Source organism: Schistocerca americana, chromosome 7 (genome assembly GCF_021461395.2).
Source record: "Schistocerca americana isolate TAMUIC-IGC-003095 chromosome 7, iqSchAmer2.1, whole genome shotgun sequence".
NCBI lineage: Eukaryota > Metazoa > Arthropoda > Insecta > Orthoptera > Acrididae > Schistocerca > Schistocerca americana.
This window is the reverse complement of record NC_060125.1, coordinates 516,664,326-516,692,193: the sequence shown is the minus strand read 5'-3', so window position 1 is coordinate 516,692,193 and position 27,868 is coordinate 516,664,326. Positions and strand designations below refer to the sequence as shown.

The window sequence follows — 27,868 nt, the reverse complement described above, 5'->3', positions numbered from 1 at the left end:
AGCTCGTCTGGTAGTTAAGGGATGTGCACATGTCAGAAATATGGACTATGAAGAAACTTATGCGCCAGTGATATGATACAATTCACTCAGATATTGGATTTAGTTTAGCTGCTAAATTTAACTTGGACTTCGATCATTGGGATATAGTGACAGCTTGTTGGCAAGCTAACTTAAAAGAAGAAATTTATGTCAAAATTTCCACAGTTGACTACATGACAAAGATGGTTAAATACGAAGGCATTAAAAGATTTAAGAAAGCAGTCTACAGACGTAAAAAGTGACGTTTCAATTGGAACATTTAACTAGACAAAGCTCTATTAAGTCTGAATTTCAGTAAATCCACAGTTTACACTTGTGTTTACCACAAAAATGACGGAAGCGATATATTCATTTTGGCAGCATATGTAGGTGACATGCTAATTTTGTGCAACAATCGGCAACAAAAAATTGCATTTAAGGAGAAATTAAAAGAGCACTTTAAACTAAAAGACCTTGGAAATGTATCCAATTGTATAGGAATCCAAGTAACAATAGATCACAAGCATGGACTTTTATGGTTGGATAAGACCTATTATATAAATCAGATTTTACAAATATATAACATGGAAGATTGTCATCTGGTATCCACACTGCTGGACAGATAGCCTAATGTATGTTCAACTAGGTACTAGACCAGATCTAGCAATGCAATTGGAGTGGTGAGTGAGTTTAACACTAACCCACGATTACCCCACTTGCAGCTGTAAAAAGAGCCCTTCAGTATCTAAAAGGAACTAAAGATTTCAAATTAAAATTTTCTAAAGACGAGGGCCATGACATCACAAGATACACTGATGCTGACTGGGCTAGGGGCACTGCAGATAGAAAATTGACCATTAGTTTTTTTCTTTTTTTCTCAAGGTGCAGCAACAGCAGAAAACAACCAACAGTAGCTCTCTCGACAACAGAAGCAGAGTACACAGCATTAGCTTCTGCATGTCAAGAAGCACTTCAGGCTGCAACAGCTGCAAAGAGAAATATCTCCTTTTCCAAATGAAGGCCCGATTAAATTGTTTTGTGACAACAAAGGTGCAACTTATCTGTCAAAGACAAGCAGATACAAAGGCTGCACTAAACTCATTGACACCAGACATCATATCATCAGAGGAGAAACTGTTTCAGGAGAAACCACAGTGGAGCAGATTTCAATGAGATGAATGCTCACAGCCGAAGAACCAGACATCATCAACTAATCCAAGGATTTGCACTACGAAACTGAAGCGCTGAGAGGCATCACTTCTAGTGGGGGTGTTGAAAATTTAGAATCAATGCCTCTGCTAGAACATTCATCTTTGGTGCAATTGCTATGGTCACGTTCATATACATACTCTTTTGCGTTATTTTTCATTTTGAGTCTAATTGTGTTACTTTCATTCTGTGGACTAATAAAAGTTTGTTATTTGGTTTCACACGGAAAGGGCATTTTCATTTAAAGCTCAAATCACAAGGCATTATTTTCTTTTTGTTTTTTTGTGATGTGATTGGTTTGCCACTATTGAGTGTTTTAAGGGTGTTTACTATGGAATATTTATAGCCATTTGCAATAGCTATTTATTTTATTATTTCAATTTCTTGTTTACATTTATCTTCAGAGAGCAGTAGTTGGATAGCTCTGTTGACCATATACTGGAATATTGCCACTCTGTGGGGGCTGTGGGGTGAGAGAAGCAGCTCTGAATGGTCGTGTGTGTTGTGATAGGCTTCCAATAAATTTCAAATTGGTGCCTATTATTCTTGTTTTAATGGTGCGGTATAAAAAATTTACACTATTGGCGGCTTAGTATTCAACTGTGAACTTCATATTTTCATGGGAGTTGAATAATTGGTGCAATTTATTGCTGTCATCTTTTGTGACATTGATTAAAATGATGGTATCATCTGCATATCTGTAGTAGCAGATGATATTTTTGTGAAGGTAGTGACTGTAATTTAGAGCTTCATCTTCTAAATTGTTTATAAATGTTTCAGGTAACAACCCGGAAACATTTGAGCCCATTGCTAGGCCAGCTGTTTGTTTGTAGAGTTAATTGTTGAATTTGAAATAGTTGTGTGAGAATGTGAATTCCAACAGGTCCATTAGTTCAGTAATGCGAGTGGAAGGTTTTTAAGTTGGCAAAAATTATCTGTAGTGTGAGATCTACTGGTACAGAGGAATAAAGGTTTTGTATGTCAAATTAGGCAAGTGTGGGTCCATAAATTCTTCTGTGTTTTTAAGTGAACTACTATAATCAAATGTGTAATTTTCTTTAAGAATTTTGGAGAGCTTTCTGCTGAATTTGAATGTTGAGCTGTTCCCACAATTCACAATAGGCCTCATAGGAGCCCCATTTTTGTCTTTGGGTATGCTTAAGGTAAGTTGCTTGTGGGTTCATTGCTACAGTGTTTCTTGAATAGTGAGTAGAAAGTTTATGTTATTTGAGATGTATTTAATCTCTTTTTGTATTCTGGTTGTTGGATTTTATAGTATTTCTGTTATGTTGTTGGCCTGGAAGAAGTCTAAAGTTTTTTCTATGTATGTTGCTCTGTTCATTACACCAGTAGTATTACCCTAGTCAGCTCTTACAATTATTGCATTACCTGTATTTAATTTAGGTGTGAAGCCTTCTTCTCTTTTCTTGTTTGGTGGGAAAGCAGAGATTTTGCAATCTCCTTCTCAATAATGTTGATTTTGTTGCAGGCTGCTATTCTGTCAGTTTTCTTCTCAAAGGCGAGAGTTCAAAGCTGTGAAACACTAGTGATAAGGTTCTCTGAGTTCTTCTGGTCCAACTGAACTTGAATGTGGTGTTGTAATTCTTTGCTGAATAGTGCCTCTTCCTCTGCAGTGGATTTTATGTCAGGGTCGTTGAGGAAAGGGGTACAGAATGTCAGTTTCTTTCAGCTGTCTTGGTTCAGTTTTGGGAGGTAACATTTTTCGTAAGAGTAGCTAGTTTTTTCATATGTGTGGCTTTTGTTTCCTGCACAATGAATTCAGTGTATTTTACAACTTTTTCAAGTAATAGAATAATATTCAATGAAGCAGCTTTCCCAACTGTACTCTGCTCTATAAAGCTGTGTATCATACATTTGTTTTTTTACTGTAAATTTCTTTCAATTTGCTTTTCACCTGTAGTTTTTGTGCATTTTCCAATGATATCTTTGCAGTTGCTGGATCTGTTCTGACATCAATCTTGATATAATTTGGAATGATGTTTCCAGAATCAAATTTTCACTCTGCAGTGGAGTGTGTGTTGATTTGAAACTTCTGGAAAATTAAAACTGTGTGTCGGACCGAGACTCAAACTTGGGACCTCTGTCTTTCATGGGCAAGTTTGGAAGGTAGGAGACAAGGTACTGGCAGAAGGAAAGCTGTGAGAAAGGGTCATGGTCGTGCTTAGGTAGGTCGGTGGAATGATGTTATTTCTGAGACAATTTCAGTAGAAGTGAATGTGCTGTGTGTCATCGCAAGCTTTTTTGATGTGTTTTTGTACTCAAAAATAGCCTCGACTGCGGACATTTCAGGTTAGGCTTTACCATGACTGTTATTGATATTGACGGAAACAACAAATTTACGGTTGAGATGTGATTCTGTGCTACTCTTTAACTTAGCACTACCATAGCACTAGAGAACATCGTTCGGCAAATGCCAACAAATCCAAGAGGGGCAATATTTAACAAGCAGGTCAAGGTAGTGGCATATGCTGTGATGTAGCATTATTTTCAAAGAATATCAAAGCCTTAAAGGAAAATTGTGCTACATTGGAAGCAGCAGTGCAGAAGTCAGGACTGGAAGTTAATATAGATAAAACAAAGTATATTACGATAAGAGATAGATACGATGGGGATAGAGGAGAGACTTCAATAAAAATAAATAGAAAAGAGTGGAAAAGTTTAAATAGCTAGGCTCAATAATAACAGAACATACTGGGTGGTCATAATTAAACTTTTTCTATTTAACACGTTATAATACAGAAATTAATTGCCATTCGAGTACCAAACTTGGTAGCATTAATGGCAAGGATATGGGGCACCTGGTGGCCACAGTTGGAACTTGATTGTGACACTGTGACACATGGAAATCATGCACCCCATACTTTGGACATTAATACTACCAAGTTTGGTACTTGCATGGTAATTAGTTTCTGTGTCATAACCTGTTAAATAGGGAAAGTTTAATTATAACCATCTGGTACAAGAATAACAGCAGAAATTTAAGAAAGTAGGCATATAGGAAGTGGAAACCGATATTATTTGTTGCAGAAAATATTCAGGTCCAGAAAGGTTAGTAGGAACACAAAAATCAATTTATTTGACTATATTAAGACTTATAATAGTGTGTAGATCAGAAGGCTGGGTGATTACCACAAAGGACGAAGGCTGCTATTGAGATGGAAAAGGAACAGTTGTACAGTACATGCTGGGTGCTGGCAATGTTTTGCTGTCAGAGTTTACATTAATATATATTGTGTTAAAGTGTGGGAAGTAATATACCAACTAAACAGCAAAATGGAAGCAGACAGATGGACACTAATGAAAAAGTCGCCCATACTGTCGCAAGCCAGAACCCAGCATTATGCTAAAAATAATTATGTAACCTCCAGAAACCATCTTAAGATGAATCTGAAAAGGTTCGAAAACCGGTTCATGGGGAAAAAAAACATAATTATTCAAAAAAGTGACTGGTTGCTGTTTTATGCAACTTATTTACAATCAATTACCACTCATGGGTTCTAAAATATCCGTAGTGGATAAGCTTAATAATCTGAGAAAAATATTTGGAGCGATGAGAGAGGAAGGAAACTGGAGAATAAGGACAAATGCAGAAAAATGGACACTTTTTGGACAGATGAATATTGTAGTGAAAATCAAGCAAGGAAGAATAGGATAGGCTGGACATCTACAGAAAGTCCCAGAAACTTGAAGTATTAAGGAAGTGTTTCTAGGAAAGACTGAAAGGAGAAGGAGAACATGAAGAGCCAGGATAAGGTGGCTTGAAGATATGGAGGAGGATCTTAAAAGCAATGGGAGTTGGGAGCTGTAGAAGGAAAGCAGTGGGCAGAGAAGAATTGAGGCAGGTGACAAAGGAGCCCAATGTTCTACAAGGGCTGTAGCACTGACCAGCCAGCCGATAATTTACACAACATGTCAAAAACATAAATGTTCCTGATGGAGCCACACTTGCCTCATTTGTCATACAAAATCTTTATTCCTGGGGTAGTATTTCACAGAATCCGCTTCACCATACAGGTTTGTACAAAATTAAATGTTTGGACTATGACTGTTTCTACAAAGGCCAGATAGGTAGACAAATTTAGATTAGATTCAAAGAACACATAACAGCAGTAAAAAACAAAACCACCCGCATGAAACAAAACATCATGTCAACAATGCAAGTATCAGCATTCTACATATCTAACCCAAAGACAATAAACTAGACATCCTTTAAACACCCCAAACATACAGACAACAAAGTAAAAAACCTGAATCCATTTTAAATGACAAAAATGAAAACATTTTCAATAGCTTGATCTACATAACAAGAGCCTGCATTATTAAATTTGCAATGTGCACATGTGCACATGCCGTCGCCGACCCCCCCCCCCCCCCCCCCACACACACACACCTCTCCATGCTCCCCTTCATATTCAGCATAAATAATTAGTTATGTTACCCTGACATTCCCCAAAGAAATAATTGAAATGCTTCATTTACAAATATACCATCACACCGCTCCCTGTCAACGTAAGTCTGTATGTGTACTATTTAACAGCATAAATTGTGTATCTATCTGCATATTTTTTAAAGCATTCTGGAATGCTGTTTTGCTATATACTCTTTGTGCTTCAAGATAATGTTTCTGCTTTGCAATACGTTCTTTGCATTTAATAGTTTCCAGACACCTCCTCTGCTTACAAAGTATGACAGTTTACATGTGATGTATTACGACAGAGAAAGGAGCCTGTGACCAATGGAGGTATTCTGGCTGTTGAGACACTTGTCCCACTGTGACACGAGGCAGTGAATGGCTGTATCATAAAATTCCTGGAGCTGCGATGTTAACCAGCTCCGGACATACAGCTGGACTTCATCATCCGAGGTGAATCGTTTGTCCCTCAGAGCTTTTTTAAGGGGACCAAAAATGGTGTAATCACAGGGAGAGGGCTCCGGACTGTAAGGAGCATGGCCGAGGACCTCCTATTTGAATTTCTGCAGGAGTGCTTCGACTGTGTTTGCCATATGAGGCTTTGCATTGTCATGGAGCAGAATGAGCCCATGAGTGAGGTTGCCTGGTCGTTTCAATTTGATTGCTTCGTGAAGGATGGTCAAGGTTTGCGAGTAACGCTGAGCATTTACTTTTGTCCCATGCTGCAGGAAGTGAATCTCAAGAGGGGGGGGGCATCTTGGTCAGAACATCGGCATAACCTTTCCTGCACTCGTATGGATGGCCTTGGCTTTTTTTGATGGTGGTGACCCTGGATGCTTGCACTGGAGACTTTGTCGTTTTGATTCTGGTTCGGAGTGAGGTGACACCACGACTCATCTCCAGCCAATGCATTCCCTTCCTGAGCATAGCGCTACAGATGAGCAAGACAGTGGGCCATTCGACATTCTTCCTGGTGTGGTTGAAGACTGTGGGACACCCTTTGGGCAAACACTTTGCACACATGCAGTCATTCCTTCATGATGGTGTGAACTCTTCCGAAGCTCAATCCGACCATGGCAGCTATGGCTTTCACTGTCACCTGGCGGTCCTGGGTAATGAGTGCATCCACCAACTGGACGATGTCATCGGTAATGCAGTGTGGTGCTCCAGACTGTGCATCATCGGCTAATGACACCTGTCCTTCCCTGAAGTGCTTGTGCCATGCCTTGACCCTTGCAAGGGATATGCAGTGTTCGTCATATACTTGTGACATTCATCAATGAATGTCTGTTCCTCCTACTCCTTCTGCTATCAGAAAATGAACAACACCTCTTTGCTTTTCTTTTGACACCTCGATGTCACTGTTTGCAATGTGACTGGCAGCGTTGGACGATTGAAGCATGCCGCTGCTATAGTTCAATTGTTTTATCTTGGCGGCTCGCGCATGCCCGCCCAGACGCTGGAGATTGCTGCGTTCCCAGTTGCACACGACGCACACGCCAATAGAAGCAGCGCCATAGTATAGCATAGTTCGCAAGCTTACGTGTAGGGGGGAGCGCGCAGTTCATGAAGTAAAGCCACCACGGCCGCATTAACCCTTTCGCTGCCACAAAGACGTGCTCCCTGCATTCCGCGCTGTGGGCGATTTTGTCACTGCACTGCTCGCCTGTGCAGACACATTGTGTTCCAACAGCTTTGACACTCTTTATCATTCGATTCCACAAAAACTATTTGGCTCAAAAATTAGATTTTTACCTATCTTCTTGACTGATACCTTTCCCCCATAAATGACTTAATTTTGTTTCGATGTTCAACGCAGTAATTATGCAGCATTAAATATAGTAAACCTCTGCACGAAATTTTGAAGAGTTTGCAGAGGTAAAAGTCCATAGAGTATACTTTCCGTATGGTCGATTTTAGTTGCCAGAATGTTGAGAATGAAATGTGGACAAGATACCTATATATTTAATTTAATTTAAGTACCACATAAGTGTCATATGTAATATTGAGAAATATTCCACCTTTCGCGACTGTAACAAAAGTTTTACTTACACTGGGCACGTTTGGCTTTATTTTAAAGCACTTCAATCAATCAAAAGGAAGTAGACAAAATACATTAAACAAGACTGTGGACTTACAAAAACATTAGGACTTGAATATACCGTCTGTCAGTGAAGTGTTCAGAGCTATGTCAAATATAATTTTGTGTGTGGCACACACAAGCAGCATTTATTTGCTAAAACACTGATGAACCAACACAAACATTGAATATTGTGCTACCGCAGCACAAAACTACGAAAGGTGACTTGGCAATGGAGGACACAAAATACAGTCCTCTTATGATGCTTCAAAAGAGAGAAACGCGTCTGGTCAAATAAGTCGCTTATTACAGTTGCACAAGAGGGATATATTTCAATACCATTGGTAAAACTCCGACTGTGGAACAAAAACAAGAAATAGAACATGAATACCATTGTGTATGTGCCATACCTTTCACCGATGGAAGTGCTTTAAAATAAAGCCAAACGCGCCGTGTGTATATAAAACTTTTATTACAGTCGCGAAAGACGGAATATTTCTCAATATTACATACGACACCTATGTGGTACTTAAATTAAATGAGATATTGTTATACAGTAAATATTATTTGACATTTAGGTATCTTGTCCACATTTCATTCTCAACATTGTGGCAACTAAAATCTACCATACAGAAAGTATACGCTATGGACTTTTACCTCTGCAAACTCTTCAAAATTTCGTGCAATGGTTTACTACATTTAATGCTGCACATCAAAACAAAATTAAGTCATTTATGGGGGGGAAGGTATCAGGCAAGAAGACGTGTAAAAATTAAATTTTTTGGCCAAATAGTTTTTGTGAAATCGAATGATAAGTGTGTCAAAGCAGTGGGAGCACCATGTGTCTGCACAGGCGAGAAGTGCAGTGATGACAGAATCGCGCACAGCGCGGAATGCGGGGAGCACGTGTCTGCAGCAGCGAAAAAGTTAATGACGAGGCAAAGCACCAGAAATTTCATTCAAACGAATAAAATTCGTGAAGTAAGGCACTCCAATATTGTTTTTAAATAAAGAAAATATTAAGCACCGCACAAGGTTTGAACTCATAACCTTTCACTTGGCAGCCCAACACCTTAACCGTTCCGCTACCTCAGCTCATCGAACAGTGTAACTCCATAAGGACTGTAACACCTCACGCAACTACTTATAAACACTGTTGGTATGACTATGAATTACTCACGCTTTGTCGAAGTACAATAGGAAATAAACAATTACCGCTGTTCTTTATTGTGAAAAAGCAGTTCGTGAGATTGAAACAAACATCTTTCCTTGCTATCGCCTGAATTAGGAGTCTTATTGCTTGTTTGGTTTAATTAATTAATAGAATATGAAGCAATTGGTATAAAGAATGCTTTTTCCAAACTTTCTGTAAAAGAAAGTCTGCTATCAAGATATTGCTTTCGTTCTATTACTTTATTTATGACTGAACGTTTCTAAAACTGAAGACACTCGTCCGTGCTCTGCACTGCTGTCGAGATCTTGCAACATCGTTCTCTGTTCATTGGCTGACTGTGTTTTGTGACGTCAGATGCGCAGAACGAACCTAAATTCGGCCGCCAAGATATATGACGCGCACTTTAGCTCTGTATAGTCACCTGACGTGCATGATTGCCCTCTAGTCATGAGCTGTGAACTTCCACGCTCTGGTCAGAACCACACCTCGTTACACACACCAGAATATTACCCTCCTGTCACTGGTTTGCGCATTCCAGGCTCTGGCTCTTTTCTTTTTGAACGCCCCTTATACATTTAGTTTTTAGTCAAAATCCTCCCCAAAACCATGTTCTGAAATAGTGGTTTTGTTTCTCCACTAGAAAGTGCCACAATATACCTCAAATCATAACACAACACACACTTCATATTAACAAACATAAATCTACCTGATGATGAAGGTTTAAACCTTCAAAACGTGTTGTGGATATAAATAAACAGTCCTTGGCAACAGTAAACTTGCCGTTTCATTCGCTACTTTATAAAATAACAGTTAAACTGACACAGAAGCTGATGAAGTGGTACCAAATTGATTGGCTTGCACCAGCCTGGGATACCGCACAACATTTTTGGTGGAAATCAATTGGGGCCAAATCAGATGATTGTATGAATGAACTCTATGTTCAAATGGTTCAGTGTTCCAATGATCAAAATACCTTTCATTGTTCTGATGATAGATCCCCCCCCCCCCCTTTTTCTTTTTTCTATTGCATTCCAGACTTCTCACTTTTTTTCTCAAACAGTTGATATTGGCCAATTTGTTTCTAGTAGATGAACCATAATTTGTTTTTGGACTAGTGTCACCATCTTCTGCCAATCATTTTTACTATTACTACTATTCTCGTATGAACTAGTTTGTTCCATCTTGCATCCAAATTAACTAACCGGTATTCTAAATCAGCTGTACCATTTTCAAAACTTTACAAAAACTGCCGAGAAATTTACTCACACATTTTTTGTGACATTCAACAAATGGAACAACCTTCTTGCAAGTTTTTATTTTTTATCAGCTAATTCTTCATTAAAGATACACTGATAATTTTGCCTGATACGCTGCTGGCATCAGCTATGTTGTACATCTGTAACCATGAATCAAATTTATGATACTGTCCAGACTCTTAATGTCATTATTTGTACTCGCAGTGTTGGTATGACCCTCATACAAATCATCTTTACAAGAAGCCACTAGGTAAAGTAAACACACACACACACACACACACACACACACACACACACACACACAAAGTGACACATACATGGCCACTGCCAACTCTGGGTGTCATGGCACAATTGTGTGCTGTATGTAATTTTAATATTTAAGAGATTTACACTTATTTTTAATTATTGACACTACTCGAATAAGTGTAGGGAGGGATATGGTGGGCAGAGAAGAAAGTGTTCAGAGCCAGAGGCAGGAGAGGAGAAGACGGCTTTAATCATCTGATCATCAGTAGCAAAATGTTAAGGTAAGCCTGAAGGTTGTTTTGAACACTGAAGCCCTTCACTAAGCAGAATCTCACTGGAGATAAAAAAACCTTGCCTTCTTCCAAAATTTTAACTTACCAACCCAGAGACTTATAGGGGAACCTACAGCTTCACAAGGACCCCAAACTACAGTACAACATGGCATTTTTTCACACTCTAATTATTTTCAAGGGACATGTTCTAGGACTGACCACGAGTTGCATCATAAACCTTACATTATCCCAACTGCGAGCCTAGTTTCTTTACCACTGCCCACATTACATGACAAGAGTTAAGGGAGGGGAAGGGAAGGGAAGGGAAGGGAAGGGAAGGGAAGGGAAGGGAAGGGAAGGGAAGGGAAGGGAGAGGAGGGGAGGGGAGAGGGAGGGAGAGGTAGCAGAGGGGGAAGAGGGAAAGAAGGGGGAGCCTGCCTGGGAAGAGGGATGGGAAGGGGGAGATGATTACAGCACATAGATTGGGATATGTATCAGAGCGAATTTGCCCATTTTTGTGCAACTGTACTGGTATTAGAGCCATTTTCTCTAAAGTCTGCATAGAACATACTAGTAGTCTCTAATTAGTACACCTGTTGGAAACATGCTACCAAGTGGTGAGGTACTTTGCATTTGAGTCTGTCATCAAGAAACCGACGTCTACAATAAGATTATTAACTCCCTGTAGGGAAGGATCATCAGATTTAAAATAAATGTTTCAGCACACGTTCTGATGAATTGACATTTTCATCTTTAGGTGTACTCATGTTAAGTGATGCCCTATTTAAGTCAGCTAATCATACCACCTTACAACCACCCATTCATTTCATCTTTCATCCCTTGTTTAAATGTTGCATCTGTTCAAGTACGTATAATATGAGTAGGAGTAGTTATTTTCAAACAATACTTTTATTTATAACTAATTAGAATAACTAATATAATTTATACTTCACTGGCTAAAAATTGGCATTAACCAATTTTTGTTACAGAGTAAAAGGAAATGGAATATCATTTTCTTAAGTACTTGCCTTAGCTACACTGATTGTCTGCTGTTCCATAGCTTCATGGATGCTAGCACGATCATGTTCCCTAATGGAATTAAATTCATCAATGCAGCAAATTCCTCCATCAGAAAGAACCAAAGCACCAGCTTCCAGTTGCCATTCTCCATTCTCCTGATGGAGTAATATACAAGTATGGATAACAGAAAATTCATAAAACATTGGTTCACAAACATAAATTACATAGAGATAGTGACAGAAATAATCTGGTGATTGCATGTACTTCTTCTTTGCTGAGCCCACAGCTTCTGTACAGTTATAATATGACTGTCAAAATTAGCTCCAAACTGTTTATTTCTTGACAACAGCACAACAGCTTATCGTGTAGTTATGTAATCAACAAGAAATAAACAACTTACAGCTCATTTTGCCAAAAGTATAATGAATATTTCACATGCTGCAAGATCAACTTTGCTACAGATCACAACTAGGAAAGGAGAAATTGTCTACAACTGTTGAACACATTATATGTTGAAATTTGTTTGCCAGACCACATTCAAATGGCAGATTTTAATGAGAGTGATTTGTAAAAAAAGAGGGCACAAAAATGGAAAAACTATCTGCATTAGATTTCCTGAATTTGACTTTGTCATTGTTGGCTTCCTGGTTACCCCCTGCATACCATGACTCCTCCTGATGGGCTTGCTAAATTTTTTAAAAATATATTCCTTCACACCCTAATTATTAACTACTGCCTACATTCATTAAACAAAGTGAGGTAGGCCTAAATGAACAGATTGCATTATCTGAAGATAAGGAATTTGAGCTTTCTATGGTTAAGCTGCCTGAACTAAACTATATAATTATAAATGTATACAGAGCACCAAGTAGTAATATTCCAAATTTTATGACCAAATTAGAAGTTCTGCTGAATAGTGTCAGCTCATTAAATATGAGAATAATACTTTGTGGCGATTTTAACATTGATTTATCAAAAAACAGTAATGCTAAACTTGATTTGTTAAACATGACCAAATCCTTTAATACGATCCCCACAATACACTCTCCAACAAGATCAACAGAGCATACTGATTCAATAATTGATCAAATCTTCATAACTGATACTGGTTACAAATTCACTGGGATACAGTGACCATGATGCTCAGCTACTGAGTGTTGGCATGGAAAATAGTAAAATCAGCCCCAAAAAATTATTTCAAAGAAGAAACTTTTCAGAAGACGATATTAGGATTTTTAACTTCCTATTAGCTAAGGAAAATTGGGACAGTGTTTACATGCAAACAACTGTTGATAATATGTTCTTAAGCTTACATACTTATTACTTTAATACAGCATTTCCTTTTGAAACAAAAACTTCAAGCAATCAAAATAGAAAGTCGTGGGTAACAAAAGGAATCAAAATTTCTAGTGAGAGAAACAGATTTCTCCAATATTGCTCCAAAAAATACATAGTCACTGAAGAATTTTCTGACTATTGTAAAGCCTACAAAAAAACTTATCTTAGAGTGATTAGACAGGCAAAACTTTTATGGAATGACAATTTCATAAGAAACTCTTCAAACAAAATGAAAGCTATGTGGAAAGTTATTAAAAAAGAAACTTGTTGTTCAACACCTAAAAAGGAAAACATTTCTCTAACACTTAATGACTCTAAGGTCACAGATCCATACACAGTTGTAAACAAGTTCAATGAATATTTCACCTCACTAGCAGAAGATCTCATTCAGGCAAACTGCAAGGTATCGTTCTTCAATTCCACCAATACGTCAAACAGCACTAATGCTACAATGTTTGTTTATGAAACAAACCCTGATGAAATTGGGAAAACAATAAAATTGTTACCCAATAAAATCTCTAGTGGCTATGATGAAGTACCTGACCTCATATTAAAGGTGTGTGCTCCCCATATAGCAAAGCCATTACAACCATCTACAACCAATCATTAAAAACTGGCATTTTTCCAGATGCTCTCAAAATAGCTAAAGTCTCACCATTACTAAAGAAAGGTTCCCCTGATTTAGTATCCAATTATAGACCATTATCCATATTAAGCATCTTTTCAAAAATCCTGGAAAAACTTTTTTATGACAGGCTTATAAATTTCATAAAAAACCACGCACCAATCAGCATTTAACAACATGGTTTTAATAAATCTTTATCCACCCAGACAGCAATTTTTGAACTGTTGGTTCACATACTGAAATCAATTGACCAACATGATATAGCTGCAGGTATCTTCTTAGATCTCTCTAAAGCCTTTGACGTACTAGATCATAAAATACTGGTTGCTAAATTGGAAAGAAGAGGAATAAGAGGTGTGGCTCACAACTGGCTATGCTCTTACCTACAAAACCGCAGACAGAAGGTATCACTTCAATACGATATTAATGTACAGAATAAAATAAATAACACAGTTTTCCTCTCGGAGGAAAGAACAATAAGATATGGTGTTCCCCAGGGTTCTGTTCTAGGGCCATTACTTTTCCTCATTTACATAGATGATCTTGTTGAACGTATGAGCCCACAAAAAACTATCCTGTTTGCTGATGATACAAGCATAGTGTTGACTGGATCTAACCCTGAATCCCTTCAGACAATATCTGATAACTCTATGAAAAAACTTTCTAAGTGGTTTAACAAAAATGGCCTAATTGTTAATAGTGGGAAAACTGTATGTATCAACTTCCATCTAATTCCCACATCCAATCAAAAAACCATCCAAGTAAAGTTAAATAATGATAAAATTGAAAATGTAAATGCAACAAAATTTTTGGGTCTATGGGTCCAACAAAATTTAAAATGGGACACACATATAAACAACTTATCAAAGAAACTCTCATCATTGTGCTATGGACTAAGAATACTAAAATCTACTACAAGTAAATCCACACTAATGCAAGCATACCATGCGCAGTTCCACTCATTTCTCCGCTATGGAATCATCTTTTGGGGAAATTCAACTCACAGCACAAATATATTTAAACTACTAAAAAGAGCACTGGGGACAATCTGTGGCCTCAAAAAGCTGGAATCCTGTAAATGTCAGTTTATAAAACTTAATGTTCTAAGCATCCCATCCCTATTCATTCAAGAAACAATTCTATTCACCAGGGAATACCTCTCAAGAACAGGCAAATTAATCCAAAACAATGATATACACGCTCATTATACCAGAGGGCAATCATATCCATCAAATTTTTTCACGGAAATCATCATACCAAAAATATATAACTCATCTGGGTGTCGTATTACACAATAAAATTCCAGAACAAATAAAAACTGCTCCAGATCCAATATTTAAAAATAAACTAAAGGCATTTTTGACAAAGCACTGTTTCTATTTAGTACAAGAATTCCTGGAAATGAAAAATTATAAAGTTCCTTTGTAAAAATACTGTGATTAGAGTAAAACATTCTGTAGGCAAAATAATAACCTAATTTCTACTATACACAACTATGTTTCAGTTTCACTTCCCAAAATTTTTTTACTCGCCTTTTGAATGTACAAGTACACATTCTATTAGTATTAAAACTTAACTGTCTGTGAAATCTCAATGTTAATTTCATGTTTAATGTAGTTTTTAAATGACATTGTCCTTCTGTTGTGTCTCCAGTTGACATTTTCACTATTCTGTAATCTCAGTGATTATTTGTGTAAATTTAAAGTAGCACTACATTGCCTACATGTTTCTGTTGTGTTTCCAGTTGACATTTTCACTATTCTGTAATCTCAGTGATTATTTGTGTAAATTTAAAGTAGCAGTACATTGCCTACATGTTTCTTAGTTCCCCATGTAAATTGTTTGTATTCTCTGTATGTGAAGTTACTATATTCATCAATGAACAATTTTGTGTACATTTTTTTAAATGGCAGTCCATTGCCTATTTTTTTTTCTCCAAACTACATATTTGTTAAGAAAAATGACTTGTCCTATATCATGTGTACTTTGTACAATATGTGATCCATAGGATAAATAAATAAATACAAATACAAATACTTTGCACTGTGTCTTTCCTATGTCAGTACCTCTTCCACATATCATAACATATCCAACTTAGCAACATTAATTACAAAGTTTAAAATGAATACACATATTGCAGTTATTGATAACTTGAAAGATAATGAAAAAATCTTACGTCCTTTGTACGCCCACCAACGAATCTGAGTCATAAAGAGAAATAAGGAAGAATCAAATGACAGAAGTGACACACCTGCTGTGGGACTCACAAGGCATAGAAGTGAATATTGTATACAATGAAAAGAAAATATGGTCATTAGTGAGATGCAGGAATAGATGAACAATAACGTAGTTCATAAATCTCTCCAAACACTGTATCCACCCTTGTTTCTCTATATTACTGTTGCTAAGATGAGACCGCTACTGTGCAACAAAAACTGTGTCAGATTATGAGCATCCATAGTTGTGAATATCAAACAATGGAAAGTACAGGATGAAATAACAACAGTATTATGAAAAGAAGGTCAAATAGCTGCTAACCACATAGAGAAGACTTTGAGTTGCAGACAGGCACAACAAAAAGACTGCTACACGTAACGGCGCATGATGGGAGCAGTAGTCAGGTGGTGGGGTAAAGCGGAGGCACAGGATGGGCAGAAGAGGGGAGAATAGCAGGATAGGTGGGTGAATGTGTAGTGCAGCTTGTGGGAGAGTGCAGGGACATGGTGGGGACAGGGTAGGGATGCCAGATGCAGTTGGGAAGTTTAGGGGGAGGAGGGGAGTGAGGAAAAGAAAGAAGTATTGAAGGGGAAAAGGGCTAGTGGGTGCACTGATGGAATGAAAGGCTGTATTGTGCTGGAGTGGGAGCAGGGAACGGGACAGGTAAGAGGAGGACAGGGACTAACAAAGGTAGAGACCAGGGGGTATGGAACATAGGATACACTGCGGGGAGATTCCCACCTGCACAGTTCAGAAAAGTTTTTGTTGGTAGGAAGGCTGTCAACAACTACTTCACAGCATGCCAGAGACAGTGGTCACACGCATATGAGTTGTGCTTGTGTGAATATATATATATATATAAAACAAAGATGAGGTGACTTACCGAACAAAAGCGCTGGCAGGTCGATAGATACACAAACAAACACAAACATACACACAAAATTCAAGCTTTCGCAACAAACTGTTGCCTCATCAGGAAAGAGGGAAGGAGAGGGGAAGACGAAAGGAAGTGGGTTTTAAGGGAGAGGGTAAGGAGTCATTCCAATCCCGGGAGCGGAAAGACTTACCTTAGGGGGAAAAAAGGACAGGTATACACTAGCACACACGCACATATCCATCCACACATACAGACACAAGCCTAACAGAAAGAGGAAAATAAGACGACAGAAAAGATTTCGAAATGCAACAGTGACAATAACAAACGTAATTGTTGGATTCAAATTAATGATATCAATATAATGGAAGGAAACATTCCACGTGGGAAAAATTATATATAAAAACAAAGATGAGGTGACTTACCGAACAAAAGCGCTGGCAGGTCGATAGATACACAAACAAACACAAACATACACACAAAATTCAAGCTTTCGCAACAAACTGTTGCCTCATCAGGAAAGAGGGAAGGAGAGGGGAAGACGAAAGGAAGTGGGTTTTAAGGGAGAGGGTAAGGAGTCATTCCAATCCCGGGAGCGGAAAGACTTACCTTAGGGGGAAAAAAGGACAGGTATACACTAGCACACACGCACATATCCATCCACACATACAGACACAAGCCATATATATATATATATATATATATATATATATGTGTGTGTGTGTGTGTGTGTGTGCGTGTGTGTATGCGTGTGTGTGTGTGTGTGTGTGTGTGTGTGTGGGCGCGCGCGCGCACACAAGTAGGCCTTTCACCCGAAAGCTAAAATGTACAGCAGTCTTCCTGTTGTGCTTGTCTGAGACTGAATGTCTCCTCTATATGATCTGATTTGATTTATTTCGTGTTCCATAGGTCCAACTGTGTTGGATACATAAGGACGTGGAACGAGTCAGTTTTTTACAAGTACAATCTGATAATCTAACAGCATATACAGAAATTTGAGTACATAATTATATAAAAATTTATACAGTAAATTCTTTGGACAGCAATACAGAAAAAGAAAAGACATATTTTCTTAGAATCATAAAACACTACAGAAAACAGATACAGAGCACACACAGATACAGAGCTCAGGTTAAATAAAATCCTTAGTGGCATTATGTCAACTTGTATTATATAATATTAAAATATTACAATTTATTTAGTTAAAAATTCATCTAGACTGTAAAAAGCTTTTTTTAGCAGAAATATTTTAGTGCTTTCTTAAACTCACTCTTGTTATGAATCTTTGTCTTTATTTCGGGAGGAAGAGCATTGAAGAGTTTTGCTCTAGTCTAGTGGACACCCTTTTGTGCCAAGCTCAAATTTCTGAGTTCACTGTGTATGTCATTCTTCCTCCGTGTGTTATGCTCATGATAATTACTGTTTGGTTGAAAAATCTCTATATTTTTACAAACAAAACACATGAGGGAAAAAATATATTGGCATGTAGTTGTGTATATTTTAAGATTACGAAAACTATTTCTACACGAGTCTCTTGGGCGCAATCCACATATAATTCTTAAAGCTCGCTTCTGTGCAATGAACACTTTCCTTGCTAATGGCTGGTTGCCCCAAAAAATAATTCCATACTCAATGAGAGAATGAAAATAGCCACAGTATGCCACTTTTGCTGTGTTAGGTTCAACACATGTAGTGACAACCCGTAAAGCATAGGTAGCATAGCTAAGCCTCTTACAGAGATCAATAATATGTGAAGACCAGTTCATTTTCTTGTCAATGTGCACTCCAAGAAATTTTGTTGTTTCCATTCTAACTATTGGTTGATTACCACATGTCACACTTATCTCTCTCTCTTTTTCTGTTTTTGTACAGAATTGAATAAAGCTGGTCTTACTGGAATTTAATGAGAGAATGTGATTAATGAGTTCCTCAAGATTGTTGTCTGTTCTACTGCTCATAAAAATTGTGGTATCATCAGCAAATAATGTAAATTTACACGGCAGGCTTGTACATGATGGTAGATCATTTATAAAAATCAGGAATAATAGTGGCCTAAGAATTGAGTCCTGCGGCACTCCACATGTAATGGAACTCCATTCAGAATCTGAGGAAGTGTCACATACTCCACCCGAGCTATTCAAGACAACTTTTTGTTTTCTATCTTGGAGGTACGACTGTAGCCAATTGCCTGCTACACCACTTATTCCTAATAATTTTGCCTTTTTGCAAGAGAATCTGGTGATGAACACAGTCAAACGCTTTGGATAAATCACAGAAGACACCAAGTGCTAGCATTTTTTCATTAAGGGTTTCTAGGACTTCATTTGCAAGTGCGTAGACTGCGTCTTCTGTTGAACGGCCCTTTTGAAAGCCAAATTGGCTCTTGCTGAGAACTCCATTCTTCGTGAGATGATCAGTAATTCTTACATGTATTAGCTTTTCTAGAATTTAGGAGAAAGCTGTCAGCAAAGAGATAGGTCGATAGTCAGTTAGTTCAACTTTATCACCCTTTTTGTACAGGGGCTTCACAATGGCATACTTAAGTCTACTGGGAACAACACCTTTCTGAAGGGAAGCATTGAAAATATGACAGAGAATGTCCCTTATCCATACACAAGAATATTTCAATAAATTACTAGATATATTATCAACCCCTGCAGAATGCGTACTTTTTAGAGACATGATGATTTTTTGAATTTCTTCTACAGTGACAGGATTAAGGTGCATTTTTGAAATTGTGTTTGAATATACTGCTTGACAAAGAGTTACAGCTTCATCAACAATGGGCTTGCAATCAATCTGTTGAGTTACTGATAGAAGTGTTTATTAAAAATCTCAGCCACCGTTTTGGGGTTATCTACTAGGGTACCTTCATATCTGATTTTATTTACATCTTCTTTACTTGTTGTATCTCTTCCTGTTTCTTTTTTTACAATGCTCCAAATTGTTTTTATTTTATTATTAGAATTATCTATTTTCTTCTCATAATAAAGGGCTTTTGATTTCCGTATTAGTTTCTTCAAAATTTTACAGTATATTCTATAGTGTTCCCATTTTTCTACATCTTTACAGAATCTTATTGCAGCATAAGTATCCCTTTTGGTTTTACATGACTGTTTTATACCTTTTGTAATCCAAGGCTTGCTTACAGAATTGGAAGCACTGTTTCTGACCCATTTCTTGGGAAATATTTCTTCAAAAAGAGCACAGAATTCATTTATAAAACAGTTAAATTTAGTATCAACATCATCATGGCTATATACTAAAGACCAATCCATTTGCTGCAACCTGTGGTTGAAAGTTCCTTTTGCCTCTTCATTCAACAGATTAACATAATAAATAGTGAGAATTTGTCCATCATGATCTGAAAGCCCACTTATAACCTGCCAGACAATATAATTCTGATATCTATTTACATCTAAAAAAATGTTGTCCATCATAGTTTGGCACTCGGATGTAATTCTTGTTGGGAAGTTTATTACTGATGTCAGATTATGTAAGGTCATCACAACCTCAAAGTCTATTTTATTATTATTTTCTGTCAAAAAGTTTATATTGAAATCACCTAAAACTACAACATCCTTCGCTTTTGAAAGTAACTCTAACAGAAGGAGTTCCATTGAATGCAGAAAAGTTCTTATGTCACCTGAAGGAGCCCTGTAGACAGCCAACACTATTATTGGGTAGAATTTAGTTGTTATTTCTGTAGCACATGCCTCAAATTGTTGTTCCACACAAACAATGTATCCCTTTCATAATATCATAGATATGAATTTTATGTTTTGCTGAATAATTTGAATTTTTTGTGGGGGTCACAGGTGGATGTCTCTCATTTTGGTATCTGAGTGATTTGCCCTTCCTTTTTAACTCATCCCTCTTTGCTCCCTGAGGAGCGGACTACTAGTTCCAGTAGCTGGATAGTTGCATGCACTTTTATGTGCGTGCGAACATTGTTAGTACTTTTCTAAAGTGAATTTTCCTTTTGATACAAATGGTTTTAACAGTCTGTTTGAAAAGGTTACATATGAGAGCGAATCAAGTAAATGTATTTATGTTCATGAGCAAATCTGTATTTCAATATATCGCACAAAAGACGGTTGTAACTGGCAATCTTTCGAAGCCAGTGGCTCCTTCTTCAAGCTGAAAGGTCAAAGTGGAAGGAAAAGGACTGGAGAGGTCTACGCAAAGGGGTAGATTTTGGGAAAGTCACCCAGAACTGCAGGTCAGGGGATACTTACTGTACAGGATGAGAAAGAAAGACCGAATGTTGGGGACTGCATCAGACGACATTTGAAAACCTGAGAGCTTAAAGGTGGAAGCCAGAGATTATTGCTCAAACAACATGAATGAGTTAATAAGAGTGAAAAGCTAAGTGCACTGCACTCTGACAGAGGCAGGAGAGGGGCCATGAAAAATAGATGGGTAAGACAATGAAAGATACAGAAAATCAAACAATGGAAAATCCAGGATGGAATGTAACAATATTATGAAAAGGAAAATTGCTACTACACTATCTATAACAACGCTGTAACTGACAAAACATATACGATGAAAGGGAGACCCACTTGAGAAACAACACATGTCATATACCTGCTGTTATGTAAAGACTGTTGGACATTCTACATTGATTGGCATGACTACCACCAAATTACCAATTAGGATGAATGGGCAAAGGCAGAGCGTGTACACTGGCGACTTGCAGTATCCTGTTGCAGAGCATGCTCTACAATGTGATACATATGCGCCATTTGGATTCTTCCCCCAGACACCAGTTTCTCAGAACTCTGCAGGTGGGAACTAGCACTACAACATGTCCTTGGTTCTTGCCACTCACCTGGCCTTAATTTACATTAACTTCTTCCATCTCAGCATTTCTTCATTGCAACTACTCTTTGCTTCACTCTGTCTTAGTTTTCTATGTCTTTCATTGTCTTAGCTGTCTATTTTTCACCACCCTCCCACCTCTGTTACATACAATGCACTTAGCTTTTCACTCTTATTAACTCATCCATAATGTTTAAGCAGTAATCTCCAGTCCTTTTCCTGCACCCCTCTTCCTTCCCCTTCACCCCTTCTGCCTGAAGGAGCCACTGGCTCCAAAAGCTTGCCAGTTCCAATCATCTTTTATATTTTGTGTTCTGACACTGCTTGGTGAGTAGATTTTTTTATCTATCCAATTAAATAATTTTGTCAATAATTGATTGTTTTCATTGTTGTAACAAACCACATAAAATAGAGACATCTAGAATAACTTGTCTGCAACTTCGGGTGTATATGCGGGCAAGGAAAAAAATTCCCACTTTTTCCCTGGATTTCATGGCTAAAGATACAACTTTTCCCAGGTAGACACACACTATGCCCAGGATGAACGTACATTTTTTCGTATTAAGTGGCAATATATTTTCCCTTGGAGCTTTAAAACTTGTCAGTCCTTTAAAGGGTACAGGTTTCATACACTGGCATAGAACTTTCCGGCACTTTAGAAAATGGAACCCAACACAGCTGATGTGATATCGCCAGCCAATGACAGCAGATATTCACAATGTAGGACACGTGACATAATCTCCCAAGCAACATCACTGTTAAGTAGCGGAGACACACAAATACAAACAGTTAATGATTTAAATTAATATACATACAGTATAGTTACAAGAAAAACTATGCTTTCACATATAATATTAGCTGTCAAAAATTTTTTGCTATTTTTTTCCGAGGGTCTGGTTTGGCAGGATCATAAGAGCACAATTTAAACTGCAGCAGCTGAATATTTCTGAAAAGCACAATTATAAATTTCACTACTGTGCACTGAACATTTCATGGGTTAACTGGCTGAATAAATGTTCTGTCAAGCACTTTGACTTTTCTATAGAAAAGCCAATTACGTGTGAAAATCCTGAACTCACCTCACCCTTTTTTTGAAGCACAATTATACTTTTTGCCATCATTATTGCATAATTGATAATTTATGAAAGAAGTAAAATAAACATGAAAAACTAATCTTGAAGTTTGGTCTTTCTCAGTCTGTGCTACACTTCAAGATGTATCAAACACAAATGTGCCAGTAAGATTTTAAATAATCATTTAAATGGCTAGTCTTTTGGGCTCAAAATTTTTCCAACTGACTGGTCCTCAAAGTGTTAAGTTTTGTATGAGAGTCAAACACTCTGTGATTTAAGAAATTCATCTCTCAGTCTCACACATAACATAATTCATCTTGTGTAAAAGGAAATTTACTTATCAAGTAACACTTACCAAACAACCATTCGTAATATTTTCCTGTGACCAGTTAGAAATATAAACAGCTGTGATCTCACACTCATAGTAGGACACTTGTTGTTCCAAAGCACTGTATAATTTTTGTCCTAAAGCCTTCAACACATTTTGTGTTTTGCAAAAGCCTGTGTGTTTACTGCATTTTATTGTTACAGATGACGCTGTAGTTTTATTTTGGTGTTACTCTCTCATTTATGGTTTTATTGCTGCAGCATTATTCTGCAGTAGCGGGCTAAGGTAAAAAACTCTTCTTTAGAGTATCAGCTCCTAGCAGTCAAAATTTAACTGAAATCTAAAACAATGGAAACCTTCCAGAATTTTGAAAAATTTCTTGGTTTTACCCTGATTTCTCTCAGGATGTAAAAATTCCCATGTTTTTTCCAGGATTTCCCAGTTGTCCTGGGCGTATACACCCTGCAAGCCTTTCCACGCAAATAACTCTGAAATTCTGTGAATAAGAGAAAGCCAACCAGCGTAATATTTGGAATGCATGATTGCTATGATAAAGCCTCTCTCCTGAAGTACAAGCAGTTTCTGTATATCACAGAGGATACAAACAGGCAACGAGATGGAATAATCAATCGCCCAATAATCACATTTTTCTCACCATTGATTTGAAATAGCCAAACACAGATTATGTGAACCAGTAGCATAAGTGTAGATGAGATACCTCCAAAGCGAAAACCTAGTCCTAAACAATTCTTCAATGTGCTAAACTAAGGTTGCTGTGATTGTTTGGTATGTCATGGATGTTCACTAGACAGAATTATTGTACAGGTGCATAAACACTACCACAGGTACAGTGTAAATATACTGCGCTATATCCTTAATTTTGCACCAAGTACACAGGCTGGTTGCCAACAGTGCATCAACATGAAGTGTATCATCCTACTGCGCATGCAAGTAGGCTGACAGGTCATAGAACATGAAAACTGACAGGAGACAGTGGCATTCAAAAACTCTCCATCTGAAAATAATACATAAGTAGGGGAAGACACTTGTAATTGTGAGTGCAACATATGGCTAGAACTAAGAAAACAAAGATCAAATGAAAACCAGTTCTGAATGAGGGTGATAGAAGTATTTTGAAGCAGCATAAAAAGTGTTCAAACAAATGTCGGGCTTGCAACTGGTCGTCGTTCAATACTTCGCACGATATTTCAACTGGGCACCTGCCAGTCATCATCAGGTGAGCCGTCACAGACTGGCGAAAATGTCCTCCGTTCCGCAATATATAGCGTACTGTAACTATTCTGCGCATGCTTCGAAAACTTGATAGATGAACCACACTGCCCGCCGGCTGCGCCCTCGCTGGTGGAATAGCGGAACTCAGTCGCCCTCTGCGTTGCTGTTTGCCACGGCCGTCGACGCACTCTGCCGTCTTCGATTTGAGCAAATTGTGGAGATGATGGGATTCCGCGCTCCATCCAGCTGGTAGCCACTGTCACAGTTTAACAGATTTTCCGCCAGTCGTACTTCTACTGATTCTTTAATAATGGAGTCCCAGAAAGACGTTCCTGTGGACAAAATCATTGTTTTCTCATACTCCATTGAATGTCCAGTAGAAATACAATGTTCAGCAATAGCGGACTTGCTTGGCTGCAAAAGGTGGGTGTTAACGTTGATGTTCTGTGCAGCATTCTTTCACGGTGCGTGTGGTTTGACCTATGTAAGCCATACCACATTGGCATGGTACCTTGTAAATTCTGGCCTTTCGTAGTAACAGATTGTCCTTAACTGATCCAACAAGGTCCGCAATCTTCGATGGTGGGCGGAAAACCACTTTTACCTGAAATTTTCGAAGGATTCATGCTATTTTAAACGAAGTGTTGCCAACGAAAGGTAGAAAAGCTAAAGATTGTTCCGGCATGTTCTCCTCTTTATTCACTTCCTGCTTCTTAATTTTAACTGTTAGTGCCCTGTTAATCTGCCACATGGAATACCCATTTTCGCTGAATACTGTCTTTAGAAGGGTGAGTTCTTGAGGTAAGCTATCTAGATCTGAGACAGTATGATCTCTAGGAACAAGTGTTTTAAGCAAACTCATGGTTTGCGATGGGTGATGGCAACTCAATGCTTGCAGGTACAAATCAGTATGAGTGGGTTTCCGGTAAACTGAATGCCCTAGAGAACCATAATTCTTTCTTCAAACCAGGACATCCAAGAAAGGCAAAGAACCATCTTTCTCTATTTCCATGGTGAACCGGATGTTGCTATGAATGGAGTTGAGGTGATGTAGAAACTCCATTAATTTACCTTCTCCATGAGGCCACACTATGAAAGTGTCATCCACATACCGCCAAAAAACTGTTGGTTTCAGGGCAGGTGATTCAAGCGCTCTCTCTTCAAAATCCTCCATAAAAAGGATGGCCACCAAAGGAGACAGGGGGCTACCCATGGCAACACCATCAGTCTGTTCAAAATATCCTTGATTAAACATAAAATAAGTTGAGGAAAGAGTGTGCCTGAACAAAGCAGATTGCGGTCCTTACTACGAAAGGCCAGAATTTACAAGATACCGTGCCAATGTGGTATAGCTTACATAGATCAAACCACACGCACCATGAAAGAACACTGCACTGAACATCAACGTTACACCCACCTTTTGCAGCCAAGCAAGTCCGCTATTGCTGGACATTGTATTTCTACTGGACATTCAATGGAGTATGAGAAAACAATGAGTTTGTCCACAGCAATGTCTTTCTGGGACTCCATTATTAAAGAATCAGTAGAAATACGACTGGTGGAAAATCTGTTAAACCGCGACAGCGGCTACCAGCTGGACAGTGCATGGAATCCCATCATCTCCACAATTTGCTCAAATCGAAGACGGCAGAGTGCGTCGACGGCCGTGGCAAACAGCAACTCAGAGGGCGACTGAGTTCTTCTATTAAACCAGCGAGGGCGCTGCCGGCGGGCAGTGTGGTTCTTCTATCAAGTTTTCGAAGCACGCGCAGAATAGTTACAGTACGCTATATATTGCGGAATGGAGGGCATTTTCGCCAGTCTGCGACGGCTCACCTGAAGATGATTGGCAGGTGCCCAGTTGAAATATCGTGGGAAGTATTGAACAACGACTGACTGCAAGCCCGAAATTTGTCTGAACAGTCAATTCGCCGGGAAAATTTTAAAATTAACAGCATAAAAAGTATCTGTAGTGTAGATAACAGTTATTAATACGAAAATTAAAATCATTTATCAAATATAAATAATTTAAAGAGTAAACTATTTGGATAAAATAAATTTTCTACTGCCGACATGCTCAATAATTAAGATCCTGGAAAATACAGACATTAAATAATAATACTGATGCTTTCAAAGAGCCTTATTTGAACAAGGAAGCTAATCACAGTCACAGTGTTGAGTGACAGACTGGGCTTTCATCAATAGTGATCACGTAAGGTTCCACTCTCGTGACCTGGGCGCACAGCTGTATGGAGTGCTATGGAAGCCACTAGACACTAGCATTGGCAGAGCCTTCCACTATCAGATGCAGCCTTTCCATAGTGCACCCTACCGGCCAGCCGACAGCTTATAGAATCAGGCCTGGCCAGCTTCGCTTTCAGTCATGTGTTGACATTCAGCCTATGTATTTTGGATTAGTAGTGCAGCTACTCCATGGCACATGTTTTCCTGTATCTGTGTTCTTGAAGTAATAAAGTGTTGTGTTTGTCATTATTTGTTTATCTCTGCCAAGCACATGGTTTGTACCTGTAAGACCCAGTTAAAAATATATCCACAGGGTTTTACTGCAGAGGAGATTTTACTGTTTTTCTTGCTGGCATCAGCCAGAGACACTGCTCCACCTCCTCTATTTGGGTTCTCACCTGCTGTCATGTTCCACTTTGGACTGCCGATATTTTAAAACTATGGGGAATCTGATATATTCATATTTAAAAAAATATCATTATTGGCCTTCGATATATCGACGGAAAAAAATATCGACCTACTGGCCTATAAAAATACTGGCACATATTGCAAATATAACACTGGTTTTAGAGCTGTATATTTAAGTATTGATTTACCATTAGGTATTCTGTGCATCAGCAAGCTATCAGTATGCCTATCTCCCTCAGAGCAAGAATTGAGAGGAAAATGATGCATGTTTACGCTTGGCGGTAAGTACTTTGCTACCAAGAGTAACTGCATGTAATTGGCACAACAAAAGGTGTCTGATGGGTCTGTCATTCGGTTTCATCCCATCTTGGATTTGTCCGGATCACTTCATGTCGACTTTCCTGCTTATGATTTTTGCCAACGTCATCAACCTAGTAGTTTTAGTGTCAAAATAGTGCGATGAAGTTAAACTTAGCAGTGTAGCTTGTTATTATGCCCCCACTGGAAGAATTTTGGCCCTCATTGACCAGCACCTCCAACCAAATCCCCACAATCTAGCCTTCAAAAGTACCAACCCCTTCCTTCACCAAGTCTCCACCATCTCCACCCCTTTACCTCCTGGATACCTACTCATCACTGTTAACGCCACCTCCCTATACATCAACATCACTTCATGCTCATGGTCTTACCAATACTGAATACTACTTTTCCCAATTTCCTTTAGACTCTAAACATACTTTCTCATTCCTCATACACATTACTAACTTTATCCTACCTCACAACTACTTCTCCTTTGAAGGGAAGGTATACAAACAAATCCACAGCACAGCCATGGGCACCTGCATTGGAGCCTCCAATGCCTCCCAAAACACCAAACCCTTAGTCTTGCTCACGTTCACTAATGATATCTTCACTATCTAGATTCACGGCCAAGGCCCCTATCTTCATTCCCTCACAACTTCAACACTTTCTCTCCCAACTGCTTCAGCAGGTCAGC

At 38.3% G+C, this 27,868-nt stretch overlaps 1 protein-coding gene across 2 annotated transcripts in view; it reads right to left on the bottom strand.

Moving 5' to 3' along the window:
* The window catches only part of LOC124623186 (DNA helicase MCM9-like), a 163,755-nt gene that overhangs the window by 52,462 nt on the left and 83,425 nt on the right, over positions 1 to 27,868 (bottom strand). For both annotated transcript variants that reach the window (XM_047148990.1, XM_047148992.1), the window contains one exon: positions 11,716 to 11,862. In XM_047148990.1, coding sequence (XP_047004946.1) covers positions 11,716 to 11,862 — 147 coding nt within the window. The remainder of the gene's footprint in view (positions 1 to 11,715; positions 11,863 to 27,868) is intronic.